Source organism: Neolamprologus brichardi, chromosome 10, assembly GCF_056152115.1.
Source record: "Neolamprologus brichardi isolate AB-2024 chromosome 10, ASM5615211v1, whole genome shotgun sequence".
In the NCBI taxonomy this organism is placed as follows: Eukaryota; Metazoa; Chordata; class Actinopteri; order Cichliformes; family Cichlidae; genus Neolamprologus; species Neolamprologus brichardi.
This window is the reverse complement of record NC_142113.1, coordinates 1,875,458-1,893,274: the sequence shown is the minus strand read 5'-3', so window position 1 is coordinate 1,893,274 and position 17,817 is coordinate 1,875,458. Positions and strand designations below refer to the sequence as shown.

The window sequence follows — 17,817 nt, the reverse complement described above, 5'->3', positions numbered from 1 at the left end:
CCGGTCAGAGCAGCACGCTCTGTTTTGCGTAACTATTTTTAAATCCCGGTAGCTCTGCAACCACGTGAGCTAGCGCAATAATTTTTTTTTGCATATGAAACCGGAGGAGTTGTACTTACATCTTATGCCATCAGCTTGTCCTCGGTCACAGTTTCCTTCCACATATAGTTTTGCAAAAACTGCATAAAAAGCACTTGCAGCAACAAAAACATAATATTCCAGAAACACGCTTTGCCGATCCGATCAGCTGTTCATAACACTTCCTACGTTGGAATAGACGTCAGCGTGAACTATCGCATGTCCACCATGACCTGCCCGAAACCGGAAGTGACGTCATTTTCGTGGAAATGTAGTTTTTTACCATCAGGGCCTCATGAGCCTATACTGGTGTTTTTAAAAGTTATCTTTGACTTTATGACTTTCTGTGTGGTTTCTGGGATGCTTAGGACTCATATTGCACTGCTGGAAATAGTTTATTTTGATGCATATGCTGCTTTTTTGCAAATTTGCATTATAATATTTTCGTTTTTCCTGCAGTGTATAAAAATTGGTGTATTTCAAAAATAAAACTATGAAGACACTCAAAATAAATTTCCTGTGGTGGGAAACTATTTTGTGCAACTTTTTTGTATTTACAGTTTTGAGGGATAAGCCTCTTAAATTTCTCTAACTAGAAATATATGTTAAAAAACAAAAACGATTTTCAATTTTTTTGTAGTTTATTGCACTTTTTTTGCAATTTTTGTAATTACTATGCACTTAATGCAGACATATTATTAAAATTTAGGCTGTAATGGTTGTATTGATGTATAGCAACTTGAAATGCTCCCAAAAATGGCTCCACAGCATGTAAAAATATAATATAAGCTCTGGCAGACTTGGTTCTATGGTAGGTCTTAAAGGGTTAAAAAGTCCTGAAATATTTTCTTTTTGTCCACATAAATGTGACGAGTGTGTTTTCCTATCGGCGCCCAAAGTACCGCTACATCTATTCTGCTGCTGTTCTTCACAATCTGGATTACAGGAAACACAGTGTCTGTCTTTAAAGAGTCGAAAAGGTGCCTGCACTGCATTTCACAGCATCACCATGCACACGCCGAAGCCTCAGAGTACGATCCCAGGATAATGAGCTAATTATAGGTACAACATTCCAACTTCCATATCTAAATGCTTGTCTCTAATAAGAAACATTTCAAATTATCGAGCGGCAGACAGAGAGACAGATAATTGATGCAAGCAATTACAAGTTCTGTGTTGGAGCAAATTGGCCAGCATATCTGGACATGTAGGGGGACTGTGACCTCATTTACATCAGAGTGTCAGGAAATAATTGGAGAATGTACTGAGGAGGTGGGACGGACAGACCGGTCCGCTCGCATTACATAAGCAGTCAACTTGGTCAGCGAGCTCAAAGGGAAAAGGCCTCGCTGCAGGGTCAAGGACGAAACACGGTGCAGCAAATCTAATCATCATAGTGATCTTTACAACAACAAGCACGCTTTATGACATCGATCGGCTTCCAAAAGCTGCAATTTGAGCGTTTGAAATGGTTTCGCCACATGCATGCGGGATTCCAAACAGGACGCCGCACTTTCGTCGGAGAGCCAGTAATAACGGAGTTCAGTTTTACTAGCTGTAAGAGAGACTTCAGCTATGTTTGGACTGAAACCGCTTCAAAAGCTCGGGGAGACTGTGTGCTCGACTTTTAACAATATCACTTCCAGATGTTTCATTAAAAACAACTTTCAAAGAGCTCACTTAAAGAAAACGTTCAAGTCGGAGACGGGCCGGGGTTTGAGAACCCGCAATTTTTCACATTTTCATTTCAGTCAGAAAAACTGACTGCAATGAATTTCACTGCAATGGAGCTAATGGTGTATGTTACAACATACACAAATCACTGCCCTATATGACAACAACACAGGGCTGGAGTGCACTGCTCTGTTACAATGTGACAGAATTCACTGAGAAATGCAGCTGATGTGCACAACAGGAAGCTTGGCTGGCTGAAATATCGGGGTGCATTCATTACAGTCTCCCTCTTGTGTCTCTCATCAAGCTGGCTAATGCTGACTGGCGGGCTCTGACCCAGTACTGCGCAACTCCTCTCTACTGCACCCGCCTCTCATCAAGAGCCTTGGGTGGGGAAAAAATGGAGTAACATGCTGTTTACTCGCAATCCCAGGCCCGTAATTGCCAATTTATTTGATAGGCAGCCGGGTAATGATGGCATTTCACCCCTTGCCGCAGAGACTAAACGGGAGTGATTCATCCAGAGCTCCCTGCCCTCCCCGATCCAGCAAACTCCCTCTGCTCAGGACTGCTGCCTGCCTGAATGCCTGCCACCCAGACTGAAGGGGTGGGGTGCGGTGGGGGATGCGGGGGTTAGTTGCCATGTCGGCTTCAAACGAACCCAAAAGGGAACCCGGAGCTTCAGAGCAAACGCAGCTAAGCCTGCCAATTTAGCTGGGGTTTGGGGCTGAGGCAAACACGGCCGAGCTGATGTGCCATTTGTAGGCCTTAATGAGCTGGCAGGATGGAGTGAGGAGGGAAGGCGAGCGGGAGAGTAAAGGCTGCCAGGCCTGACCTCCTCTGGCCTCCGTCTCCCTGCCAGCCAGCGCCAGGTCGGCAAACTCGGTTCATCTGCTTCATCGGAGCGAAGTCCCTTCGTGAGGGGAAGGGAGTGCTACAGCAAATATCATTAGCGAGCTGTTGGTCTAATGAACAGTTGGGGTCAAAGCTAGCTCGTGTCTCACACTGCTCCCTGATACTAATGAGTGACTTAGATGCTTTGTCTTTGTTTTCACGTTGCAATGGAGCCTCTGTGCAGCAGGACGGCACGAGCAGTCCAGAGCCAGTGTGCGGTGCACATGCACCGACTTCTGTAGACACACGGAGCGAGCTGCAGGCAGGTAGCTTCACTAGGAACTTTTAATAACATTAACAAGTAAATTTACCTTTTTAAATCTTTCTGCAACTGACCGACTCAAATAATGTCGCTATGGCAACAAGTCTGAAGAAGCATGTGGGGACAGGAGGTGTGACCGACTAAGGCAGTGGTCCCCAAACTTTTTTTGCTAGGCCCCCCCTTTGTTTTACGAGAAAAATGTTCGCGTGCCCCCCCCCCTCGCGCGCGTACACACACAAACACATCCTCCAACCACCCATATTTTGCTCCATTGCAGTTTCTTTCACACCTCAAACATTTAGTAAACAATTAAGCAAATAAAAGTAAACAGCAATAAATTACAGGTAGTAAGAAAATAACTGCGTCTGCACCTACACGGGTATTTTTGAACACGCAGCTGTTTTGTCCACGTAAACGGCGTTTCGAATCACCGAAAACTGAGATTTTTCGTTCGTCACACAACGTCAAAGATGAGTGCCTTTTTCACGTCACGCTGTGGCCACGTTATTGTTTACATGAGATGAATTGCAGGATGATAGAGACAAAATACTGTTAATCTGACTGTCTGCAGGTTTTACGCAGTTACTGTCCCTCCATTTACAAAGGCAGAGGCGTCACTGTGTGATTATTTTACGTGTAGTTGTTTTTTCATGTGTAATAATATTCAACATTGCTGTCAATACATTTTTCAAAAAATGCCTCTCTGTGCAAAATGGGTTTAAAAACATAAACAGCTGTGGGATCCTGTTTCTCCGTGATTTAAACAGCCCAGCGCTGCTCCTGACGAAGGGAAAACCAATCCTGCAGGGAGACCTTAATGGTAAATGGACTTGTTCTTATACAGCGCTTTTCTACTCTGTCTGAGCACTCAAAGCGCTTTACACAACTAATTCATTCACCCAATCACACCCATTCTTACAAGCACTTTATCTATACTTAGTGCTATATTTAACTACATTCACACACATTCATACTCTGATGGACGCATCGGAGAGCAACTTGGGGTCAGTATCTTGCCCAAGGATATTTGACATGCAGACTGGAGGAGCCAAGGATCGAACCACCAACCTACCGATCAGTAGGTGACCTGCTCTACCTCCTGAGCTACAGCCACCCCCACTGACCTCGGCACTTGTGCAGGTGAAGCCAAAGGGAAGATTTGCTTCACCATATTTTCTAGTCTTTGGAAACATATTCAGCGATGCTTCATCTCCTGCTTTGCCTTTCTGTGGGCGCACAGTGCTAGCAGTGTCCAAGCGTTTTGTCCCCCCCCCCCCCCCCGCAATGGCTCTGCGGGTGGGCCCCACACTTTGGGAAGGTCTGGACTAAGGTGACGTGGGGGTCTTTCAGCACATCATCTGGGACACGCTCAGTCTGCTGTGATGAAGCAGCGCTGCAGCAAAGCACACGGAGAAGATGCAACGACAAACAAACTGGGAACATCATTTTTAATTTAGTCCCAATAAAATGCACACATATGCTAACACCTCTCATGATATTTACTTCGAGGGCTTATTTCATATATCTAAATGCAATTTAATTAAACTCAATGGCTCTTAGAAGTCGCTGAAAAACAAAGGTGGACCTTAACACAGTGTGCAGTGCACATCATCGCAGGGATGGAGTCTGAATGGAGGAAAGTGTTTACCCAGAGACAGATCGTACTGGGAACAGCGATTTATGACTCATTGAATGGAATCTCCATCATTTATTTGAAATTACAAGATGATTATGTTTCCATACAAATACTTAAATGGAGGTAAACTAGAATAAGGAGGTAACGAATCAGGAAAAATGACTGTACTGCACGATAAAGTTTATTGCAGACTGAAATGAAGGATCGCATAAGTACTTTCAAGTAGTACATAATCTTTTAGTAAAGATTGCAGAAAAACAAAAAATATTTCCCCCTCTGACAATCTTTGTGGGGGGGGCATATTATGGAACAGCGTAATCTGTCCTAACGTCTCGGTTTTGTGCGCTCCTTTGAAAGTGATGTTTAAACAGCGATAATGAAAGAAGTTCGGCTCAGTCATTATGAGATCACACAGGCCGGCATAGTTTGATTTACTTTTTATTGTAAGTTAGTGAGGAACAGTCGTTATCACAGTTACACTGTAAAATAAAAGAACGTCCATCATGGACGTCAGCATACTACACTTTGAACAACTATGTAAAAAGGACAGATTATTCCACTCTATAATACGGCCTGAGCCACGTATGTTTACATATTTATGGTGCAATATTGTTTTTCTGAAAAATTACCGTGAAATTAGACACAACATCACGTTAATTACATTCAGTTACAGTTTAATTATTTCTCTGTTTCCTGTAAAAACCTGACCTGTTGAACTAGGAGTTCGAGTACATGAGGAGTCTTGGGAACAGGCTATAGCGAGGGTACGATCTTCCACCTCCTGTGCTCGTCTTGGACTTATTCAATTTAAGGTCATACACAGGGTGCATTTCTCTAAGTCTAGACTTTCTGAATTGTATCCAGAAGTGGAAAACAAATGTGATAAATGCCATGGTTCTCCTTGTCACCTTAGCCACATGTTTTTTCTGTGTCCTGAGCTACAAGGTTTCTGGACAGTATTTTGCTATTATGTCAACTGTTCTTGGGGTAACTCTTCGTCCTTGTCCTCTGATTGCTGTATTTGGGATTCCTGTTCGCTCACTTACACTTGAGTCCACACAAAAGGATATTATAGCCTTCACATCCCTATTAGCCAGACGTCTAATATTGTTGCATTGGAAGTCTGTTAAGTATCCTACTGTTTCCCGGTGGCTTAAAGATGTCATGTTTTTTTTAAAACTTGAAAAAATTAAATATACGTTGAGAGGTTGCACAGCCAAATTTTTTCACAAGTGGCAACCCTTTATCTCTTATTTTGCTAGTCTGGAGGTATTGCCTGTTTAAATGTACTTCTGTTACTGTTATATTCCTCTAATATGTTTGATGGTTGTGTTGATCTGCGTGGGACGGGGGGGAGGGGGGGGGGGTCTTTGTTTTAGAATGCGTTGTGTATATATATATATATATTTATATATATATTTATATATATATATATATATATATATATATATATATATATATAAATATATATATATATATATATATATATATAAATATATATATATATATATATATATATATATATTTATATATGAAAAAACCCCCAATATATTTATATATATATATATTTATATATATATATATTATATATTATATAATTACATTGTCATTTCAAACTAATTGTGTTGAAATTCCATCTAATTACAGAGGAATAACAGCCTGAGTTGCAGGCTGCATTATAAAGCGTTACCCAGATTCCTGCAAATCTGCAGTGACATCAACTTTTTTCTTCATGATACTGAACAATAACACGATACCATGAGAAACTGATTCATAGCATTCTGTGTGAAACAGGAAACATGATTAAATCAGAACTTACATATGAACTAAACTTTTATTCTACGTTCTTGTTTCAAACCTGTGGTGTAGCACGAGGTCATTAGAGGTCACAGCAAAGCTGCCATACTTTTTACGTGTCGGCCGTTGGATCTCAGGTGAGCAGATTTAAAACCTCCATTGTTTAAGTGAGTCCCATCACTCTGCAGCACTGTCACTAAAGTGCAGACAGAAATCAGCAGATATCATTTCAATTCCTGTTGTCAACATCAAATTACTTATTTCATTTCATGCCCAGTCAAGCACTGTAAAGCTACACGCAGAATCAGTTTTGCTTCAGTCGTTCGGCCGTGTCTTTCTCAAAGACGAGCTCGCCTCCCTACTGACAGCTTTAATTATGGCCACATATCTGATCGCTTTGCTGTAGATGCTGCACACAAATCAAAGAGCAGGGGTGGGTGTGCGGCAGCGAGGTCCCACGAGTCCGCTCGCTTTACATCTCGGAATATGTCGCAGGACGAAGGGACACGCGGCTGCTCGTCCTTTTGTCAGGTTATACTTGCCTTCAGCTCGCACACGATGAATATGGAGCGTTTGTGGTGCATTAGACATCAAGAACATGTCAGAGTTAGTGTGTTTGTTTCACAGCAGAATGCAAACAGAGACTGGACTTGGGTGCTTAACCCTTTAAGACCTACCATAGAACCAAGTCTGCCAGAGCTTATATTATATGTTTACATGTTGTGGAGCCATTTTTGGGAGCATTTCAAGTTGCTATACATCAATACAACCATTACAGCCCAGATTTTAATAATATGTCTGCATTAAGTGCATAGTAATTACATAAATTGCACAAAAGTGCAATAAACTACAAAAAAATGTAAAATCGTTTTTGTTTTTTAACATATATTTCTAGTTAGAGAAATTTAAGAGGCTTATCCCTCAAAACTGTAAATACAAAAAAGTTGCACAAAATAGTTTCCCACCACAGGAAATTTATTTTCAGTGTCTTCATAGTTTTATTTTTGAAATACACCAATTTTTATATACTGTAGGAAAAACGAAAATAAATATTATAGTGCAAATTTGCAAAAAAGCAGCATATGCATCAAAATAAACTATTTCCAGCAGTGCAATATGAGTCCTAAGCATCCCAGAAACCACACAGAAAGTCATAAAGTCAAACATAACTTTTAAAAACACCAGTATAGGCTCATGAGGCCCTGATGGTAAAAAACTACATTTCCGCGAAAATGACGTCACTTCTGGTTTCAGGCAGGTCATGGCGGACATGTGAAAGTTCGCGCTGATGGACGTAGGAAGTTTTACAAACAGCTGATCGGATCGGCAAAGCGTGTTTCTGGAATATTATGTTTTTGTTGCTGCAAGTGCTTTTTATGCAGTTTTTGCAAAGCTATATGTGGAAGGAAACTGTGACCGAGGACAAGCTGATGGCATAAGATGTAAGTACAACTCCTCCGGTTTCATATGCAAAAAAAATTATTGCGCTAGCTCACGTGGTTGCAGAGCTACCGGGATTTAAAAATAGTTGCGCAAAACGGAGCGTGCTGTTCTGACCGGTTTTAAAGGGTTAAGAAGAACCACAAAGAGCTTTTCTGGGGTCCAGCCTGGATCAGTCAAACCCAATAAATTACCTTTAGTTTGGGTGAAAAATGCTGGTTCATTGCAATATAAATTTCAACTGTAACACTGCTGCTATTGCAACATGAACTGGCTTTGCAGTAATACAGTGCAGTTCTTTGAAAGTGCAAGTGTAATGAAATAAAGTGAAACTGCAGGCACAGCTTTCATTTTACACGTAAGCGTTTAAACAGTTTCTGCTGTGTTTAATCTGTTTAAACAGAAATATTATCAGAACCACAAACATTTTGTAAGGCTGGTAGATCGTAGCTTTACAGCTCAAGGTAAATGCCTTTTTAATATGTGCTTGTAATTAAATGACCATCTGCATATATGCAGGAAATATGTTGCACTCTACAAAAACAGCTGTGACAGCCGGCGAGCAGCAGGTGTGTCCGTTTGGTGCTCTTACGTCTGTCAGTCTGTCTCTGGAGCTGCTCCTGAAGGAAGGCTTGGACTCTTCGCTTACACTCTCACTGTCGCTGTCCTTGCAGTTGTTCTGCCCTGGCTTCAGCTGCAAAAACACAAAGAGAACAAGGGTTAAACACAGAGTGTTAACGTGCACTTTAGAGCCGCGCACGGATCGGCATCCCTCAGAAACTGGTGCAGAAATATGTGAGAACTGGCAGGAGCTGCAGTGCTGTCTCTGTAAATCTGTCATGTTTCTGAGCCCGCTCGGTAGCCATCACTCCACTTGCCAAAGATAGACGCCATCTGATCTCACAGTATGAAACTCCTCTCAGCCCACGAAACAGAGAACAGGGACAAAGACCCCTCCAGAACCTTCAAATGGAGCCACCGTCCTTCCCGAGCAGACACCACATGCTGAGGCAGCAGGAGCTCAGCAAGTGTCATCCTCTAGACACTCTGTTCAAGATGCAGCAAAACGACAAGAATAAAGAGGACAACGTGGCTGCGAGCGTGCGAATCCTTCAAAATCTGGAGAACAATAAAAGACTCTTGGGAGACAAAGCTCAGTGGGAGAAGGTGGGGTCTACATTCCCTGCTCGAGCCTGCGACTGTTGTCCGGGCTACTTCTCCGAGACGAGACAGATGCCGCAGGTTTCCTTTCAAAGCCAATAAAAAGCTGGCTTGTAAATAGTTGTTCTGCCACCTAATGGGAAAAGCAGAGAGCCGTGCCCCACATACTGTACAGGGATTGGAGCTGACATAGAAATAGTGTGTGCTCTTTTTTAAAACTCTCCTTTCAGGATCGGCCATCGTTTAGCACGATGAAAGGGCACGAGGTGTGGGAATACCGAAAGAACCCTCGAGCTGAACGCGTAATTAAAATGAAAATGTTCCTTTTCTGGTAGCCATTAGCTGTGTGAAAAGAATCCTGTTCCTTAGGAGAATTGCATGATGGGTAGGAGGCAAGTGGATTCACCAGAGTGCTGAACGTGATAAGAGTCTCAGCGCTGGGAATGCCTGATGGGCCGTAAGGATGAGTCTATATGTCGGCCCGTGCTCACGCGCATGCAAAGCGGTGCCCTGCACCGTGATAGCGCTAATTACATTCTATTCTCACAAAGCACAGGGCGCATTTTCTCTCGTTTTTCTGGAAATGCCACTGACTCTGAGGGGAGTCGACGTGTTTGTGCAGAGAAAAGGAGAATAATATCTCATCGAGCCTGGTCGGGGAACTGATCCTTGAAAAAAGGGCGTTGTTTATGCCCCAGACCACAGCTCCTTCATCAAAACACATTGACCTGTAACATCCCTGCTGACAACACACACACACACACACACACACACATTAGGGCTGCCACGATTAGTCGACTATCAAAATCGTCGACGACTGATTTAATAGTCGACGCGTCGTTTGAAGCTTTGTAAGATCACAAAAGACGCAGGAATAAGTAGTAGGATTTAAGAGTGTAATAACGGACTGAAACAGAAGATGGCAGCACTGCATGTACAAGGATGCCAGCTGCCGTTAAACCCCGAAGAAGAAGAAGCTGTGTCCCAGAATTCATAGCGCAGCCCAGCTCAGTTTCCAACAATGGCGGCAGCTAGTTAGTTTTAATATTACTCTTATTATTCTTTCTGGGTCACAAAATAAACGTTTAACATATTTTCAGGCGAGAATGTAGCTGTGTAAACCTCAAATATCTGCTCAGTTTATCAAGACACCACATATTTTCAAAAGCGCTCCGACGTTTTCGGAGACGTCTGTTAGCCACTAGCTCGATAGCTAGCCGGGGGCTAGGCTAACTAGAGCCGTGAGAACACCGGACTCCCGGCAAATCGTTTTCAAACCCACCGCCGTCTTTCGCTACTCAGGTTAAACATGATATATAAGTCACTTAGATAACTTAAAAATGTTATTGTTTGGCTTTTTTAGTCTTTTATTTGTTCCTGAGTAAATCGGTTTGGCTGAGATTAAAGTTATAGTTTTTACACAGCTGAATAAACGTCAAGCAGACAGCTGATTATCAGAAGTGTGAGATGCTGAGAATTTACTCCGGTGTCCTGTTATATTTTAGATAGCAAGGAGTTTATTAAACTTCACCGAAACAATCTGCAAATTTCATTAAAATTTAACAAACTATCTTTATTTTTAGTTAGCACATACCTTAAACACTTAAAGCTGTAAGCTAATGATAGTTATATAAGAGCAGATGCTGCTGGTGCAATAAGCTGTACGTTTTACGTCCAATGGATGATGATCTGATTAGTCGACTAATCGCAAAAATAATCGGTGACTAGTCGACTATCAAAATAATCGTTTGTTTCAGCCCTAACACACACACACACACACACAGTAGTGCTGATTTGTCTTTTATCAATCATCTTTGCTGCAGAGTCCATATAAGGCTCCACATAATCGCACCATCTGTATTCTGGCTCGTCAGAGACAAAGTACTCCATGAAATCAGAAATCTTACACAAATTTAACTGTGCGTAATGTCTGCAGAACATATCTAATAAAGACATTAAAAAAAGCGTCTCATCTTTCAGGGCTATTACTAGCTCAGGTCCTGATTACACAGCTATTTGAAAACGTATCCCTCAGCTTGTTCCCTTTAATTTCCCCCTGAGCTCCCTTAAATTACTTCAGAGAATTGTGTTTTTTCCATCTGCGCTCCCCTCTTTGAGCTTCTGATGATGGATTCATTTCTTTTTATGGTGTGATTAATGGATGTCTTAAGCAAATGGAGGGAATAGTGGTGGTCAGTGCCATCAAACAGTGAGGCTGAAATTTAATGACCTGCTGTCTGATGATAAATCTAAATGGGAAGCCTGTGTGTGTGTGTGTGTGTGTGTGTGTGTGTGTGTGTGTGTGTGTGTGTGTGTGTGAGGCTGTCTCTGTGACCCAGTCTGTGTGGATCTGATCACTCCCACTTGTTACAGCTTTCAAGTCATTTTCTATTCAGTTTATTGGCTTTTAAAGTTAGCGTCACTTTTAAGCGTTCTGCAATGAAGACCGGTGTGCTACGCTGCATTTAATGCGACCTACACGCACACACCCAGTCAGGTGTGCCGTACCGACACGCAGTAACAAAAGGCATTAATTAAGACGCAGGTTGAGGCATATGGACGCATGTATTTAATGACCTCACTGTATCTGCTCAGTCTGGGTTTTAGAAGTGGCCCTGCAGGAAGATCACAAACAGATGGTATTAATATTCCAGAGGCTAATTTCACAACAATTAAAGACACAGCAAGACATTAGCATCTAATGAAACATTTAAACTACTAGTAAGTGCATCTGCCATTAATTTCCACCCAGTGAGGACTTGTTTTCCTCCAATCTGTTCTGTGTTAGCGGGATGAAGTTTTTTCATCCTCGTCTCTTTTACCAGACTGGATTTACTGGAGGAGAGAATCAACAACTGTTTTCAATCAGCAATAACTCAGCGTGGTTCAGCCTGCAGGTTATGATATATTATTTGATGTTTGCTACATAAACAGAAAGAAATTCAAATGTAATGGTGTTTCTACTTAAGGAGCTATTTCAATTATTAAAGCCACACCTTATCTGTTCACTGGTGACTGAATAATTACAGAGTCGTTCATGTCTGAGTTTTGCACACGGACAAGTGAAAGTTTAAAACAGGCACGATTTGTCATCAAGTTTTAATTTGATGTATCAGTGTGTGATGATGCTACAGTAGCACTGGCACCGATTCTAAGGCTACGTTCACACTGCAGGCGAAAGCGCATCAAATCCGATTTTTTTGACCCTCTGCGACCCATCTATCCGATCATGGTGTGACAGTGTGAACGGCACAAATCCGATATTTTCAAATCCGATCTGGGTCACTTTCGTATGTGGTACTGAATCCGATACATATCTGATGTTTTAGAAAGCTGCTGTTTGATGGTCATGTCGCATTAAATCCGTCTTTTACGTCACTGACACAAGACAGACGCCAATTATCAGCGCCGGAGAAGACATCGTGAACGCTTCCTGGCCATCCGGTGAAACTGTTGGGAAGACAACGTTGGAGAAACGTGAACATTTTATTTGTTCTGTATAATCTGCAGATTCTGACAGAAATCTGCAGCTATCCTTTGAAGCAGCGCTCCTCTAAAACAGCAATAAGGATCATTATTAGGTTATTTACATTATTATGTAAATAACAAAATAACTTAAAGCAAAAATTGGGAAACGTGAAGTCTGAAGTCTTTATATTAAGACCATCAGTCAAACAATACTGTTGCTCTGGGTCTAAACAGAGCGCGTTGTGTGTGACGTCTTCTTTTGCGCATGCGGCCGCTTTGAGCGTTCACACTAGAGCGCGTTTGCTGTCGCATTTTATTTGTAGTGTGAACGAGCAGACAAAAAAATCGGATTTGATTAAAAAATCAGAATTGAGCATCAAGACCTGCAGAGTGAACGTAGCCAAATATATCTAAACCGCACCATGAAGCATTCATTTATAAAGACAAACAAAATATCACTACACAAACCTTTGTACCACAATTGAATCAATTACTTAATAAAATGTTAAACTAACAGCTCCAAATATGACAAACCAGTGAAGATCAGTTTGTGTTCAGAATGATCTGATATATAAGTGTGACTTTACTGGTATTCATCAACATTAGTTTGAATTATTATTGTAGGCTGAGTTTTGTTATTGTTGATTATTCTCATATTTCTAGATTCTTGCTCAGAAAAAGGATCAACATGCTCTGAAGTCAGAGCACAAAATCCTTTTTGTAACAAAATATCGATTTCTGCTGTCCCTGTATCCATACATTATTAGCAAACAAAATATCACCATGCTACACAGTATCCATTTTTCCCCCACCCCTACTGTTTAGTTGTTTCCTGTTGGTAGTCCTCCGTCTCTGTATTTAGTTTTACTAACACGCTGTCTTTTTATCTTGATTCTTTTCACCTTCATGTTCACCCTCCCCGATTAGTGTGTGTTAAATGAACAAACCTGGTTAAGGTTCCTCAAGGTACTCATGACTCACTAGTTAGCTTGACAGTTCTTTTACCACCAAGCTAACTGTGACAGAATTAGTGCAATTTAAATTTCCGAGTGTTGAATTAATAAAACCGACAGTTGTGAAAAGTTTGAACCGCACCTCAACAGCCCTGACAATCCTAAGCAGTGTTGCCAACTCCTCAGTAAGGAAAATCGCTATTGGTTGTCCTAGAAGTCGCTAAATGACGTCATCACCTAATTTGCATAATTGGTCATGCTAATGTAATTGTAACCTACGTTGTTGGAGAGAGAAATAACATCGTGGACGAGACATAAAGTGAGTAAAAAACGTCCTAAATGCATTTAGAGTTTATTTAGAACTACAAATTAAATTTCTTTTAGCAATTATTGTTTTTTAATGTCACAATTCCAACCCTGCTCCTTTATCCGGGCTTGGACCGGCAAAAGTGACCCGAAATAGGCACTCTGGTGGAGTTACTTTGTGTGTGTGTTTATAAGTAGTTTTAAACCTTGTGATCCACAAAACAGCATAAGAGTAAAAGAAGAACTGACTGCGTTACAGCACCCGCTGCTTGTTGAGAGTAAAAGCCATATGCGCTTTCACGTCTTTTTTAGCGACTTTTTTTAGAAAAAAAGTCGCTAGGGGGTCTGAAAACTCGCTAAATATAGCGACAAAGTTGCTAAGTTGGCAACACTGATCCTAAGTCCTGATCTCTGCGACTAAGACCTCCTTCTTCATAATTTGTGTCAAATAGATAAATAATAAAACGAGCTCTGCTTATGTTGAGCTGCCCGCTGAAAACAACGATTTTTGTCTCGATGATGCAAATCTCAAACACAACAGACCAAATCAATACTGAAGGTCCCAAAGCCGACAGTGAGGTTACAGCGCTGAACGAAAGTGATGCAGATTCTCTGCGTAAGGCTGAAACACCTCATTTAACACGGTTACCCTGAAACGAACACTAAAGCAGCTATTACAACACCGTCTTGAACATGTGGAGTCAATTATTTTCTCACTTACTGAAAAGTGCTCACCATCGCCATAGTGGAATTTTACAAGTGTATTGACCTATTCTCAAGGGCTGCACTACAGACTCAATGCAATCAAGCACAAAAGTAGGCCTGCTAACATTTCTAACCACAAAGGCCTTTTTAAACAGACCCATACACAGCTGACCTGCCCCGCCGACTCCGCCCCCCACCCCCAGCTCTTATGCCACAAAAAAGAAAAATAGCCGGAGCGCTGTGCTCGGTTTTCTACTGGCCTCAGTGGGATTCTGCAGCCATCAGCTCCTGGTTTCCCTTAGTTACGCACAACAGCAGCTGGAGAGCTCGGCGGTAATAAAACCTGGAACAATTTAACGGCTTTTATTGTTCTTCTGCGGCTTTCACAACAGCTAACCTGTCCTCGCAGGATCTGGCAGGGAGAATCCCACTAGGGCAGCAATGAAAGAGGATCTCATTTACCTAAAAGCGCTTATAAATTTTTAATTTGCTTTAACAAGTAAATTAACAAGTCCCTCATTTGGGAAGTTTTATGGCTCCTTGCCACTGAGGGAGAACCATGAATGTTTTATAGATAATCCACTACCTGGGCTCTGTTGCTGATAATAAATTGTCTATTTCCTGCAGCACTGTCAAATCCCCTCGGTTCGCACTGACTACTCTTTGAATATCTCCTTTATGCTACCTTCAGAGGTCTATATACCGAGGCTATTAAAGGGCTGGGAGCTTCACGACTCAGCAGTTAACATGAACAACTTGAAGAAATTCCTCTCGACGTGACTGCAGCCTGAGGATGCACCATTTCTAAACGTTAAACCGCATTAAGCATGGCTAATTATGCCCCGACCGGCCTGTGCGTCACATCAGCCTCACACTGAGCCCATCTAGTAAAACCACCTTGGGTCGGTCGACAGCAGCAGTTGGAAACTGCTGGGTCTCTTTAACTCACAGCTGGGTTTATCTGACAAGACTTATGTGAAAATAACAGCTGGGCGTTCATTGGGGCTCCTACGTCAGCTGTGGAGGCCGGCCCACCGGCGTGGCCTGGCTCCGACCCTGCGCTCGGCTCTGAGGCTCAGCTGCTTTAACTGCCACAGACAGCAGCCCCGCCTGGCGCCCACATCAGCCATAACCCTTTCTGCCACCCTTGCTTTACAGCCTGTCACTGGGCATCAGTGCTCGGCTTCCATTGCCCCAGATTTGTTTACCGCTAGCTCCATGTGTGGCTAAAGGTTGACACGTACAGCTGGATGATAAAGCTTTAATTTCAGGTTTTATCTTTAAGCACGGGCGTCACATCATCAAAACCCCTGAAGCCTGCCGCTCGCCCATGGCTGTCACTCCCAGTCGGCGAATGCAGTAATTTGTTAGCATCAAGGTACGCAACCACGAAAGAAGCCCTATTTCCTTTCAATCTTCCAGCATCATTGTGTGGCAGTGATCTCTGACGACCTTGTCAGACATCATTTTACTTGCTGAGGAAAGATCAGTGACACCCACTCAAACCGATCTCAGGCCACAGAGGAGGCTTTTCTAGCCTCTGTGCAGGAATGTGAAGCCGGAGCAAAGATATGGAGCCACTGAGGACGAGTCACATCAGCCGCGGGGTAAGAACATCCTGAGAGGAGGAGGAGGAGTGGGGAAAGGGATGTGTGTTAGAGGGGTGAAGTGGAGGGGGGTAAACGCAGTTGAGAGCACGGCGTTGATCTCATCAGTCATACTAAGGAGTCCATTTCCTCCACCGCAGGTCGGAGGATACGAGAGCTCGCGGCTGCATTTATATATTGCCATAAATCTCCGATCTATGACGACATTACAGACAAATCAATATGCTTTTAACATCCATCCTCTGCCCTGCGTCGCAATCACCCTTCTCACAAATGGTCATATAATGCTGTAGTCTGGTGGATTGAGTTATAGGGACAATTCCCAGATTTAATAATGAACTGAACAGGTGGAGAAAAACTGTGTGTGGGCGGTTGTGGTGGAGACTATAAGAGCAGCGAGAGACCTCTGCTCTCTCGGATCATATCTGAACATCTTGTTATAGTAGCCCAACGTGGCGGTAAAATAACCTGCCTGCCCACTTTACGCACCTCAATTCCCCGAGCCCCGACACTTCCCGCGTACAGCAGACAGCGAGCACGCTAAGCTAACAATATAATACGTATATGCTAAATAATAAGAGGATATTCCATCCAAGGATGCACCGGAGAGCTGGGAAGTATCTGACGTCTAGCTGCAGAGTTGAGTGCCTATCAACATATGACCGCTCAAAGAAATTTGCATGCAATTATTAACATGATTCCCCCAGCTCTTCAATATGTGCTGCTTCAATATTGGCTTTTCAACTCCCATCCAACTAAAGCCACAGCCAGTGTGCCAAATCGCAGCTCCCCGAGCTGGCCAGCCTCAATAAAGAGTGGTATGGAAAAAAGACAGCAGAGAAAAAGCCCTCTCCTATCAGCTTGCAGGGGCTATCATTTCTCTTTTTTATTGCCATTTATTTTCCTCAAGGAATTCACTGCCAGTATATTGGCAGGCCTTCCAGTAGATGGAGGCAATGAAATTTAGCGCAGACACTTAACACTGGGTCAAGCCTTGTGTGAGGCTCATGTGTGCTGGTAATATGATAGACAAATGCTTCTAGTTTAGGGTAAGAGGGCTTTTTTATGTTACAGGAATAGTCGGAGAGTGCTCTTCGTGACAGACACTGTTACGAAAAAGCAGAACCTTTTAGAAGGAAGCATCCAGCAGAAACATTTGCAAAATGACCTCGCACTACACAGCGCCTGCCTGCAACTGAGAAACAAGACCAGAGCTGCTTCACCGCGCTCTGCCACAAGGTGGCAACAACGACTGGATGGAAAGTAATACAATGAATATAGCTACTTATAAACAGAGATGGGCAGTAACGCGTTACTGTAATCCGATTACTTTTTTCAAGTAACGAGTAAAGTAAGGGATTACTATTGCAAAAACGGTAATTAGATTACCGTTACTTTCCCGTAGGAACGCTGCGTTACTGCGTTACTAAAACCGTGATTTTTTGTGAGAATGTCTCATGACAGTGACGTAAGCGAGTGCGACGTTCGTGACAACAGCTGTGTGCAGATCAACAATGGATCATATATCGAGTGCAGAGAGAGTATGAGCGTGCAGCGTTTAAAGCGTGGAAGTACTGACCTTACTTTGAGTTTGATTCCATAAAAAGTGACAAAAACATTAGTGTCCGTTGTGTGTGGGAAGAAAACTTCTTTTTACAGCGAAAAAACCCCTAAACTTCCAAACAAGCACCGAGTAGCTACGACGTAATGGGAAACTCACAGAGAAACTCGCGGATTCTTCCACTGACCGCTGCACACCTGCACCAGGGTAACCCTCCGCCTACCCCACTCCTGCTTTACAGGTGAAAATAGAGCAACAGGACCGCTAGTCTTTGA

The 17,817-nt window shown here is 42.6% G+C and overlaps 1 protein-coding gene across 8 annotated transcripts in view; it reads right to left on the bottom strand.

The window, feature by feature from the left end:
- auts2a (activator of transcription and developmental regulator AUTS2 a) overlaps positions 1-17,817 on the bottom strand; it is a 381,738-nt gene that overhangs the window by 202,546 nt on the left and 161,375 nt on the right. For all 8 annotated transcript variants that reach the window (XM_087847034.1, XM_087847036.1, XM_087847038.1 and 5 more), the window contains one exon: positions 8,374-8,475. In XM_087847034.1, coding sequence (XP_087703160.1) covers positions 8,374-8,475 — 102 coding nt within the window. The remainder of the gene's footprint in view (positions 1-8,373; positions 8,476-17,817) is intronic.